The following is a 12,388-nucleotide window of genomic DNA, read 5'->3' as shown; positions in this document are numbered from 1 at the left end:
CCGCCCCGCCCCGCGTGGGGCGCCCGGCCCGCGTGGCGCGCCCGCAGCCGCGGTGCGCACCCACAGCAGCCCTTGCTCTGCCCTGGGCCCGGACAGAGGCGCCGCCAGCTCTGGGTGCCGGCCTGCCTCCGTATGTCACAGCTCAGACGTCCACGATGTACAGAGTATCGCCATACGATTTCAGACAGCTTTAAGAATCCGCCCATACAGAATAACACAATACCGCAGCAGAAGCCTTCAAGCGTCTGACTTACAGGGTAACATCATGTCACTTCAGATGGCTGCAAGAGTTTGCCCTTTCTTGTTCTTCAGCGCAACATTTTACACCCTCATCGTTCATGCGCTGCACCTGTGTGCCCTCTACCCTTTGGTGGTTGGTCAGTGCACCTCGGTGCTCCATGTCTCTACCTTCAATACAGGTCCCCTGACCTACGCAGCTGTAGCCCATTTTACCAGTTAGCACAGCTGTGTATCTACACTGCCCTGCTTCTAGGATGCTCCTGGGGTATTCCTCCCAGCCTGGGAAGCCCTGTCCTGCCTGTCTCCTTCCCACAATGGTGCTGGGACCTGCAGCCTCCCAGTGCACAGCCTGGGCTCACCGTCGAGAGGAGGTTGGTTTTTCCCGTCCCCATAGAGGAGATACACATCCCCCAGTGGCCACAGGAGCCCGGGGGACAGAGGCCACCAAGCCACCAAAGTCACCTCTGCCTCTCAGGGATCAAAGAAATAAACCCTCAGTCCCTGAGGAAACTGCATCTACAAGGACAGAGAGGCTGATCTGCAGTGTGCTGGGCAAGACAGGATCACTTCCCAGAGGTTTGAGCTGTCACAATCAGGTCCCCGGGGCTCCATCCTCTGACTCTGATGAGGAAGAGCTCCCACATCCCAGCTGAGCAAACTCATTGTACAGCTTGGGCTGCACAACTCATTTTCATCTTGCACCTCCCAGCTCATCTGAAATATCTGAAACCATGAGCTTCAATAATTGTTTGGCTGGCCTTGGGAACCTAGTAGGGAGCTATGAGGAATGACATTACAAATACTTATCCCAGATATGTGGAGACATTGGGAAAATGTTGTTCTGCTTTATTTTATTTACATTTCTACCAAAGAAAAAAATTTTTAAAAAGTGCAATTAAGAGGGTGAAAAGGCTATTTTTTATTGATATTTTAATCACTGAGAACTGTATTCAGCACGGTTGAAGTCTATCAGCAACAGAGAAAATTTTTCAGGATTTAAAACTGTCCCTACACAATGGAAAAGCTGATATATTTGCAACACACATGACAGGTTTAATTTCTGAAAGACTGACTTTGCAGTCAAACTGGACCTTGCTTTGCTTAGACAGAGAGGATCAATTTGTTATCAAAGGTGAACAGCAAAATCCAGTGGTACCTCTCAGGAGACACAGGTGGCCTCATGAATCTCTTTTCTTGCTGCTGTGAGAGCTCTTGGAGAGTTATCACTTGAGAAAAGGAAAGGAATTGTGGAACAAAAGGATCAAAGAGGGACCCTGAAAGCTCATTCTCATCTCCTCCACCAGCAGAACAAGATGGTTGTCTGGGGCTTTGGCTGAATGGGGATCACTGCCAACTTCTACCTGAGAAAACAAAGGCAAACTTGAGGGTTCGAGATGTCTAAAACAGTCTGCATGCTGAGGGAGCAGGAAAAACCCTTTGTAACTACACTATAAGAAAAGTGATTATTAGAGCAGAGCGTGAAATTACTGCAGGCAGGTGTGAATGGAAGAGAACCTGTATTCAAAGTTCTTTGTCAAAACATTAGGCTGTGAATGTGCAGATTAATGACCCAAACTTCCTGGAGTGTGAGCTCCAGGAGCCCCAGCTGGCTGCAGCATCCCTAAGACAGACCAGGCAGATGGAGGGGATGATGAAGGCCCTGGCAGGGGAAGAGAAGGGCCCTGTTGGAGTTCTGGATCTCAGAGTCACAGCGCTCAGATGGGAGAGGACCCTGACCCTAACTCTAACCCTGACCCTTTGTGGGAGTGAATGCCCTTAAGGGTTTTTATTTTGCTGTTCCCCTTTGTGCTGGAGCTGTTCCCTCCAGCAGTGCACGTGTAAAGCCAGGTGGTGTATCTGAAGAATATCTGAAGACGGCTGGGCTGACACTGCTGGGAGAAGTCAAAGGGGCTTGAAAAGGCACTGTGGGCTCCAGTTACCCTCTGAGATCTTCCCATCCACCTGCTTTGGTGGGAGGAAGCCCTGAGCTTCTATCGGTTCCAGCAGCTGCTTCATCAGGCTGGAAGCCTCATCTCCATCGCTGCTGTTGAAATCGGAGGGATCTTGGCTCTTGCTGGCGTTTGGGAGCGGGATGTCCCTGCTGCTGGCGGTGTGCACGGCGCCCAGGGCGTGCTGCAGCCACATCAGCCGCTTCAGCCCCTGCACCGCCCTCCCTTTGTCGTGCAGGAGCTGGTGCTCGGTCACTGCCCTCCTGCTGCAGGGGAAGGAGCACGGAGTCAGGCACGGGAGATGCTGCTTTGCAGCCATCCATCCCAGCTGCTTCTCTGCACTAAGGAGCGCTGGAAATGCCTCAGGCTCCAGCAGCCTGTCAGGAAGCATAAAGATTCCTGCAGATGGGAAACTTGTGGGGATGTTGAAAGAATTTTGAATTAATATAGAGATGGGATTTTTGAGTTGTTTTAGATGGTGTGATTTTCTTTTCTTCTGCATAGGCAGGAAGAGTGAGTTTGGCTCACATCTTCGCTGCATGGCTCAGATGATCACAAGGCCTCTAGTTACAAGACTTTTAAAGGATTTATTAACTAATAAAACACTGTCAACAAGGATATTTATGTTTTTGACTTAATTTTTAAATATTTCATCTTATGGAATTATGTTACAGTGTAAGCTTTCTTATGACACACAAAGCTGCAGTAATGTACTCTAAAACTCTAAACTTTCTTCTGTTTAGTTTAATGATCTCTGCTTTAAACTATAAACCCACATTCTTGCTTCAAGCACCTAAATTGGGCAGCCTTTTTGAAAGTCTCAGATCAAATCCTGTGTTTAATTCTAAACTTTGGTTTACAGGCCCAAAGTTCTGAGGGTTACCTGCATTTCAGATTCCAACAAAGCTGAAATTGTGTGCTATTCCCAAAGGCATGCCTTGAATCTCCTCCTTTTTAAGAAAGGTAATCTGGGGAGACTGGCAATTTGGTCTTCCCCAAATTTTGATTCTTTTCACAGGTTTCAATAGTAGAATAAAGTTCCTTTTCCATCCCCTCAGTGTTACAGGACTCTTGGGTTTGTTTCTTTTCTTCCAGAGTTGTAACTCAGGAGTAATTTACCTGAAATCACTGATGTCCATGAAATAAAACCAAACTCGGATTTTTTTCAGATACACCAAAACTTTTGAGTCAACTGTTGACTGAGGAGGGCAGGCTAAATCTCAGATGCAAATGTTTCAGGATTCCAGGCTGCTTAGATAATATCTAACAGCAGCTATAGGCTCCTACTGCAGATTTGGATCTGAATGGGAACCTAAATGTGGAATTTCAGCATGTGCCATCTCCATGGCTTCTGTTGAACATCCTTATGTGATTTGCCACACTGTGTTTAAAAGTGACAGCTGAAATGTGGTCCATGTTGCACATCTAAAAATGCAATTGGTCTTATTTTATACTGCAGAGAGGGTGAGGTAAAATGGTGCTGTATCAAATACATCAAATTTTTCTTCTGCCATGCCTGCAGTAACTAAGAGCAGTGCAGAACACAGCCCATGACATCAAAACTGAGAAATTTTATAATGATATCAGTGAAGTAAAAAGGTAATATTGCTTACTTTTCAAGGTCTTGGCCCATTGCAAAACAGGTAAAAAAAAGAATTGCCAAAAATGTAACTGTCTGCAGAGATATCTGGGGCAGGAACATTTTCTCTCTTCTTTAAATCGGCTCCACAGGACCAGAAGCTGATGGTGTGATCAGAAATCTTTTCCTCTGTTCTTGCTTTCACCTGACAAAATGAATTTCAGCCTTTAAGCAGGGGTGAGAGTGGAGCACTGTGCTGTGGTAAAACATCCCAGGACCTCCCACATCATCCCAGACCCGTGGATTTGTAACAGAAAAGGACAGACAGGATTCACAGGATATTTCTACATTTCCTTGCTTAGAGTCCTAAATCTCCTTTCCCATTGTTGCCTCTTGAGATAACATTTTGAACTCTTGTGCATTTGCAAGCACAGAAAATTGTTTTAGGACTTGGAAGAGACCCTTCTGATTAAAAAAAACTTCACAGCAATTTGACACAAAGATCAGGATTGCTGGAAAACATGAAATCCAAAAGGTATTTAAGGTGGAGCAGAAATATCAAGTTAAAACTTGTTCACAGCCCTGGGGTTTGGGCCTTCAATAGCACAACCTTTTCCATGAGCAATACAAGTGCTGACACCCAAATATCCAGGATTATATTAGGCTGATGCTGGATTTATTTTCTGTGAAGAAGTGGATTTTTGGCTTAGGGAAGGGACAACTAGAAGATGTAATTGTGCAATTAAAAATTATTATTTTAATCTATGTTATCCTTTCATCCAGCTTTATATCTGCTCTTGGCATTGGTACACCCATACCTACCCATCCCTTCAACCCCACCACACCTTTATTGCCAAGTCTAACCCTAAAATTTCTGCATTTTTGGTACTAAAGACTGTACCCTGCTTTAGGATTGGCTCCAGCCCAGCCCTTTATTCATTTACAAGCAAATCCTGTATTAATTGTTACATCGAAACCTGGAGGGACAACAAAACATAAGTTGTAGCATTTAAATTGTTATGTAAGAGTAGCAAAGACAAGTTGCTGTACAATTTTTTTGTAGGAATGATTCTTTCTTTTCAGAAAAAATTTGGGATAATAAAAACCTCAGTATCTCCTCAAAAGACTTGTCTTTATACTAACTTGAATACTGTCAGTGACTGGATAATAAAGCAAATTATATATTAATAGAACATGAATACACATCAATTCTGTATTTGCTTTTAATAAGCCTGCCTCAGTAATTTGTGAATCATTTGCTTGGGCAATATGTTGAAATCAAACTAGATGTGAAATAACAAGCAGGCATTAGTTCTGATAAAAAACATGTATTAAATGCAGATACATGCACATAAATATACATAGAGATGTGTGTATTAAATGCTGAGGGATATTTGAAGTTATGCTAATGCAGAACTGCTCAGACACGATAGAGAAATGACACTTTGCTGCTGTCATCAACAGTAAACTCTAATTAAAAGCATCTCCCAGTTACAAAAGGAACATTATCCACTTACTGGTGGTGTTTGGATCCCAGGGAAGTCGTGACCTGCAGAGTCTCCTGCCAGCCCCGTGGTGATGCTCCAGCACAGTGACACCAAGTGCCCTTGGCCACCTTTTATAGTAGCCCAGAGAGCTCAGGAACAATGGGAATGGGCTGCACAGCCCGTGACTAAGTCCTTGTGCCAGGCAAATGAGACAGCTCCAGCAATAATAAATCTTGGATTTTAAAAGATTCAGCTCTGACTAAGGAAAAGATCACAGCTTTGCAGGCAGTTTCTTCTTCCTTTGCAGGCTCTAGTGTTTTGTGAGAACTTTTGATTCTAACACAGTGTGCCCCAAGATGATGGACAGGGGATATCCAGCTGTTCCAGGGTTGATCAGGAAAAGCATCTCTGGTGTGGAAATAGATTTTGCTCCTTTCCTGTTCTTAATGGCTCAGGTGTGGACCCTGAGTTGGGTAAGAGGAATCTAAATTAACAGTACTGGTGACACCTGCAATGTACAGTCAGCAAAACCCAGTTACAGAATCACAGAATGAACCAGGTTGGAAAAGACCTTTAAGATCATCTAGTCCAACTTATGACCTAACACCTCCTCGTCAACTAAACCACAGCACTGAGTGCCACGTCCAGGCTTTTTGTAATCACATCCAGGACAGTCTCCACCACCTCCCTGGGCAGATGATTCCAGTGCCCAATCACTCTTTCAGTTAAGAATTATTTTTTTTTCTGATGTCCATCCTAAACTCCCCTCATGCAGCTTAAGTGTGTGTCCTCTCATTCTGTCAGTGGCTTCCTGGGAGCAAAGACTGAGCCTCACCTGAGCACAGCCACCTTTCAGGAGCTGTAGAGAGGGATAAGGTCAAACTTGAGTCCCCTTTTCTCCAGGCTGAGCACCCCCAGCTCCCTCAGCCATTCTTCACAGGGCTTGTGTTCTAAGCCCTTCACCAGCCTTGTTTCCTCCCTCTGGACATGTTCAAGCAGGTTCAAGTTACTCACAGAAAATCTCAGGAGCTGGTAAATAATAAATAAAATCCCAGAATGGGTAGACTGGAAGCCCACCATCCCACCCCTTGCCATGGGCAGGGACACCCTCCACCATCCCAGGTTGCTCCAAGCCTGTCCAACCTTGCCTTGAACACTTCCAGGGATGGGACAGCCACAGTTTCTCTGGGCAACCAAAATAAGATCCCACTGGGTTTTTATGTTCAGTACAAATTTAACTTAAAAAATCTGTTGATTTAATTTACAGTAAAAAAAATCTTTTGAAATCTTGGAAAATGGGAGAAACTCACTAAACAATAAAATGCAAGTAGTAGTACAGGCAAAAAGCCAAATTCTGATATGTTTTGATACTCTGCAAGCTGACACCACACAAGGTTTTAGATTCACTGTATGATCTTTAAGCAGCTAATTTCAATAGAATTTGTATATTCAGGGTGTGGCTGGATCATTAGGCTGGAACTACTTAAAAGGACCAGTTCCTGCTTCTCAAAGTGAAAAACAGCATTTGTCACCTCTGAGTAGCAATTCCTTGGGAAGACTGGAAAGATCATTTGCTCAGTGTTTTCCAAAGGCACGGATTCCTTTGCCATAGGCACAGGGCTGTGTTCCTGACAAAGCCAGGCTCGGGTGGATGCAGACACTGTCCTGCACAGACAGGCCCCTCGCAGGGCTTCACAGCCTCTGCTCTCACAGCTTCCATGGACACCAAATTGCTTTTCATTCTGTTCCTCAAGGCAGCTTGTCTGAGCCCCACACTATGTCTGAGACACCCAATAAACATTCCCGATTTAATTACCTGAGTCCTGATCGTTAAGGAGAGTGTCACCCATTTGAGTGCGCCACCAATTACGTCTGACATTCGTTAAATATTGGTAAATCAGGGCCCAGCTTCACTTCTGAGTCTCCAGGGCAGCACTTACACTGTTACACCAAATTATCCACCATGGATCCCTTGGATACATCTTCAAGGATTAATAAGCATTGGCCAAAGTCCTGTGTGAAACATCTGGGACAATTAATCCGTGACCTTTTGAAATCTCCAGAGTACAATGGGTTTTCATCATTGGATGTAGTTATCGGCATCTCTACCGGAAAAACATTGAGTGACCACAAGCAGAGATGGTGGTGTGGGATCAGGACAGGAGCACTTGGAGAATGTTCTGGTGGTCACACCACACTGCCATGGCTTTGCCCTTCCACCGGCCAATTCCTTCCACCAAGAACTTTGGAGAAATCAGAATAACCACGGTCATCACTTTGTGACATCTCCCTGAGGTCGGACTGTGCCAGGGTTACTCTATATCCACGAGAGATACAAGATTTCTAAAGAAAACATAAAATGTGTCCATTGCACACTCCAGGCACTCACCCAGGAGGAAACGTTCCCTGCTGCAATGGGGTCGGTGCTAATGTCACAGGGGGAAATTGTACCACCAGCACTCCCAGTGGCATTTTTAGCTGGGATAAGGTAACCTCTGTGAGAGGCCTGAGCGGTGCAGAGTGGAGCAGGAGCCCGTTCTGCAGGGGAGGTAACGAGGGAGGGATTTTGCCTGACCAGAGCTTGCTCCCCTCGGGGCCTCCCCCGCAGCATTCTTGGAGCCATCGAAGGTTTCAGCCTTGGCTTCAAAGCCTTCGCTCCCTCCCTCCGGCTTTTCCTGGTCCCTGCATGGAGCAGCTTTCGCTGTTCCCTCACCTTCAGCGGGAGTTTTGGAGCAGGAGGGTTGTGCCAATTATAGTTTCCCAGGGAGTGATTCTTTTGTTTTGCTTTCCAGTCCTTTCCCCGGGGAGCCAGGTGGGGGAGGAAAGGAATATGGCCTGCTGCAGGGCATGAAAGAAAAAGGGAAGAGAAAGCCTGGAGGCCCAGCTGAGGGGGAAGAAGGAACTGGGGGAGGGAACAGAAAGCAAAGCAAGTGTGCAAATAGCCTCTGTTAGGATAAAGGGGATCCTCTGGCCTGGGATTTGAAAACTTAATTAAACAAAGACTCTGCTGCATCAAAGGGATCCTCTATCTGTAGGGAGACTGAGAGATCTGAGAAATTTTTTCCTGTGTGCTGTTCTCTGTTACTCACCAGTAACAGGAGTGTGGGCTCCAGAAATCTTCCTGGTTCCCTGACGAAAACATCAACTTTTTTTCTATTATTATTTTTGGGTTGTGGTTGTTTTTTTTTGTTTTGTTTTTTTTTTTTTCCCTTACTGCTCTTAGCCCAACAGAGCCAAAATCCTTTGAGCTGCTGTGCCGTGTGTGGGAAGCCGGGCACCGCCCTGCCGAGAGGAAACGCTGTGACCACGCTCAGGGTAAATAGAGCTGCCCTGAGCTGCTGGAGAAGCAGCAGCTGCCGAGGGGCTGTTTGCCCTCCCTGGCCTCCCTCCCTCAGAGAAGGGAGGAAATGACACCTCACAGCAAACCACGAAGATTTTGGCACCATCACACCTGCTCTCGAGGTGCTACAGGGGCATCAGCAGCTCTCTGGCCCCGGGGAAGGAGCCAGCAGACCCATGGCTTCCATAACCATTTCAAGAGGTGAAGTTCAGCTTCCAGGAGTGAGTTCCAGCCTTCCCCTCCCTCTGGGTGCTTTTAGCTGTTCTGTGTCACCTCTGTGCCCCTGGGGACAGTCCTGTGCCATCTAGAGAGGTGCCAGCAATCACATTTGGGAGGGGGGCAAACTGTTCCAGGAGCAGTTTGAAATCATGGCCCCTTTGTACCGTGTACTGTGCCATTCCAGAGAAAACTCACATGTTCCAGGGAATTAAAATTAGAGTTGAACAGCAGTGACTCAGGCTCGCTGTTTTCATTTTCCATTTTCTGATTTCAAGCCAGATCTGCAGAAGCTCCTGGGACTCACAACTCTATCTGAACATAGTTGCAAGGATGAGTGTTTTGTCCTCCAAAACCTGCCTGAAGCCAAGCCTGGGGCTGGTTCTCTTTTCTGTCCAAAATAGTCTCCAGATGGAATATTTTATGTGTGCAAAACAAATTCAGGTGAAACTGAGACAAAGCTTCAGATCCCCTTTGCTGCTTCTGTAACACCCACTGGACTCTGAGTTTATCTCAGGTTCTACAGTGTTGCAGAAGTCTCCTGAGGACCTCACCTGAGTAAAAACAAAACCAAGAAGGGATGTCTCCCAGTGCCATGGGCCCTGTCTCCATGAAAAGGAACTCTCTGGGGTCTGCCCCTGCAAAAGAATGTCACTGTGGTGTCAATAGCTTAGACACGAGACCCCAACAGTGGCAGAATCCTCACACCTGGAAGGGTAAGGATGGAGGATGAGCAATTAAATGTCATCCAAGTGAAGAAATGTCACACTAATTAAGCCCCAGGTGAGTCTTAGGGATGTGCTGTGCCCCTGTGCTTGGTGCTCTTTCTTTAGGTCTATGATATATAAATTACAGTCTGTTTTTTCACTCTCTCTTTACATGAAGTCTGAGGTAGAGATAAAAGCTTTCACTGTGTAAAAATATATGTTTTAAAAGTGAGAAAATAAGGGACTTGTACCCTTTAAACAGAAGAGTGTGTGGGAATAAACCTATGCACTGAAATATATCTAAAGATCTGGCTTGTGTAAGTGTCTGTTTCTTCTGAAAACAGCCTTCAGCAGGGTTGGTGGATGGGCAGGATGTGAAAATGGGGCGAATCCTCAGGAACCTCATGACAGCAGGCTCAGATGTGCCCGTGTGCAGTTTCTGACTGAAGATGCATTCCCCCACCAGTTCCTGTTGTGTTTCAGCAATGACATTTCCCACAAGAGGCCTTTCCATGGGCAGAACTGTGCCAGTAAATAACTGGTTTTGCTGGTGTCTAGTTTTGCTTGAGGAGCAGCTCTAAGAGATCCTCTTGCAGACAGAAGTGTTCTCCAGTAAATATTATCTGTCTCCTGAGGTATCCAGAGCTCCAGAAGCTTTTGGACAATGCTCTCAGTCACATGGTGGGATTTTGGGGGTGCCCTGTGAAGGGCCAGGTGTAGATTTTTAATGGTTCTTGTGGGTCCCTTCCAGCTCAGAATATTCTATGGTTCAGTGATTCCTTAAATTTGGCTCACACAGCTGAGGTTTCTTCAAAATCATAACGCCTAGAATGTGTTCATTTTCCCCTGAGACTGAGATCTCAGAAACCACAACAACAGTTTGACTGGAACACCTTACTCCAGATCAGTGTGGTCGTGGATCCTGGTCCTGGGGGTATTATAAAACATTTAACCAATGGTATTGGATGCAAGTGGTAAAAGCCAGCGAGTGCAATGCAGCAGGATTTCCCAAATACTCACAAACTTGGAAGAAGGAGAGAAGTAATGTAGCACAAAGCTTCCACATACGTGACATCCACGGGGCTGGTTTGGGGACCAGCTTTGGGAGGACAATCAAACCACTGACTTTGGAATGACACAAGAGTCTTGTGGCTGTGCTGGCACATCCCAACCTCAGCTCTGGGAATTTGGCTGAGCACTCTGACCTCTGCCTTGTGTCCCGGTGATGGGCCATGTTTAATTTCTGAATAGCACCAAAAACAAACTAAAAACTGATTATGTTTGTATGATGTGATTTTTGTGGGCTGTGATTTATAAAATGTGGTGACAGGCTTAACTGCAGGGAAGAAGTGCTTGAATAGAGCAGGGAACATGTCCTAGGTGAGTGTTGAATGCTCTGTTTGCTTTGCAGCAGCTGAGCTGGCTTCTGAATAAATCCTTTGTTCCCAAGTCTGTCACCTGGAATTATTTTCATACATCATGTGTAACTTTAGTATGAAATTAAAAGTTAAGATTACAAGGTTGTCCAGATTGCTCTCTAATATTTGTTATGTTTCTTTTTTTTTTAGTATCAATTATTAAAAACTTAAATCATGTTTGAAATGCACATTATGTGAAGTGAGGAGGGTCTAGGAATGCTGCAAACCCCTTGGAGAAGGGAGGTGAGTGCTGGAAATCACCGCCTCAAAGAAGTCACAAAGTGAAAAATAGCTTGAAATTATTTCCTTTGTTTGTGTTGCCTCAGGAAATTAGCCATCAGCTAATTTAGATTGCAATGGATTAGATTTCCTTAATTAAAGGCAGGTAACTCTCAGATAACTATACACAATAAAGAGACTTTGGAGCATTCATTACCTCAAAATCATTGTTGTGTTTCTGTCTCTTGGCCAATTTTGACCTGTCGAGGATTTTACTGAGAAAAAGCTCTTAAAAATAATTGGGGATGCTGCAAAAGATTTTGGAAAATTCCAACTAATTATATCAGCTGGTTGTTTTTAATTCCAGTTGGGTTTCTGGAATTCTGGTAGACAAGGACATCCCATCCCCTGCACAGTTCCTGCTTGGAAAACAGAGTCAATGAGCTTAATTTGTACTCAAAATGCCTTTTTGTGTGTTTCATGATTAAAATATTATTAATTATACCTGTACCAGAAAAAATTGTCTTCTCTGGCCCATGGCAAAAGGTTGAAGTGTGGATTAAACCCAGCCTGGCTGCAAGGGGAGATTTTTGGGAGGTTATTGCAGCAACAACCCTGTGAGTTTCTTATATTACCTGATAACCAAAATCAGGAGGTTTGTTATCTAAGGCAACCCCTTTGGAGCAAGTTAATACCTTAATTAGAGGTTAAAAGTCATGTTATATGTACAAATGTTATGCATGAAAGGGAGTTTGGCAAAGCACATCAACAGCACTGCGTATCTGTAATTGAAATACCTCCATTCAGATCCTCTCGTTTTCTCAAGCGAAAAAAAAAATTTAAAAAACTGTTCTTTGTGCTTCAGTAAGCCAAGCCCGGACATAAAATTTACCAAAAACTCTGGCTTACGGCAGTTAGCTCAACACACTAATTTAAAGCTCAGGGGGAGAAATGGGTCTGAGAGAATTGATGCGCTCAGAGGTGTAAACCATACCCTGGACGGATCTCATCAGGCCACAGACAAAAGGAAATAAAACTTTATTTTCATGTTAGCCGGAAAAGCAGCAGTTGCGATTCCAGGGCCGGGCGGGGCCCCCTCAGCGCTCCCGCCATTATCGCTGAGAACCCGCGCGCGCGCGCGCGCCGTGACGCCACCTGTCAATCAGCGCAACGGCGCCCTCTGATTCGCCGTCGCCTAGCATCACGTGAGACAGTACTGGTCCTATATAAAGG

The 12,388-nt window shown here is 45.3% G+C and overlaps 1 protein-coding gene across 2 annotated transcripts; it reads right to left on the bottom strand.

Moving 5' to 3' along the window:
- Window positions 1–1,153: 1,153 nt before the first annotated feature.
- Window positions 1,154–12,353, bottom strand: LOC146765298 (parathyroid hormone 4-like). 2 transcript variants are annotated; one of them, XM_085561422.1, is made up of 3 exons: window positions 5,286–12,353; window positions 3,803–3,973; window positions 1,154–2,455 (listed from the first exon to the last, which is right to left on the bottom strand). In XM_085561422.1, the coding sequence occupies exons 2-3, from the start codon at window positions 3,889–3,891 to the stop codon at window positions 2,143–2,145; spliced, it is 402 nt and encodes a 133-aa protein (XP_085417548.1). In that variant the 5' UTR covers window positions 3,892–3,973; window positions 5,286–12,353; the 3' UTR covers window positions 1,154–2,142. The 2 variants fall into 2 exon arrangements, with proteins under 2 accessions (XP_085417548.1, XP_085417549.1); XM_085561423.1 differs by having other exon boundaries at window positions 1,154–2,452.
- Between the last annotated feature and the right edge of the window lie 35 nt (window positions 12,354–12,388).

This window comes from Lonchura striata, chromosome 26 (genome assembly GCF_050655825.1).
Source record: "Lonchura striata isolate lonStrDom1 chromosome 26, ASM5065582v1, whole genome shotgun sequence".
NCBI classification, from domain to species: Eukaryota; Metazoa; Chordata; class Aves; order Passeriformes; family Estrildidae; genus Lonchura; species Lonchura striata.
The sequence above is the reverse complement of the archived record's forward strand: the minus strand, read 5'-3'. Positions and strand labels throughout refer to the sequence as shown.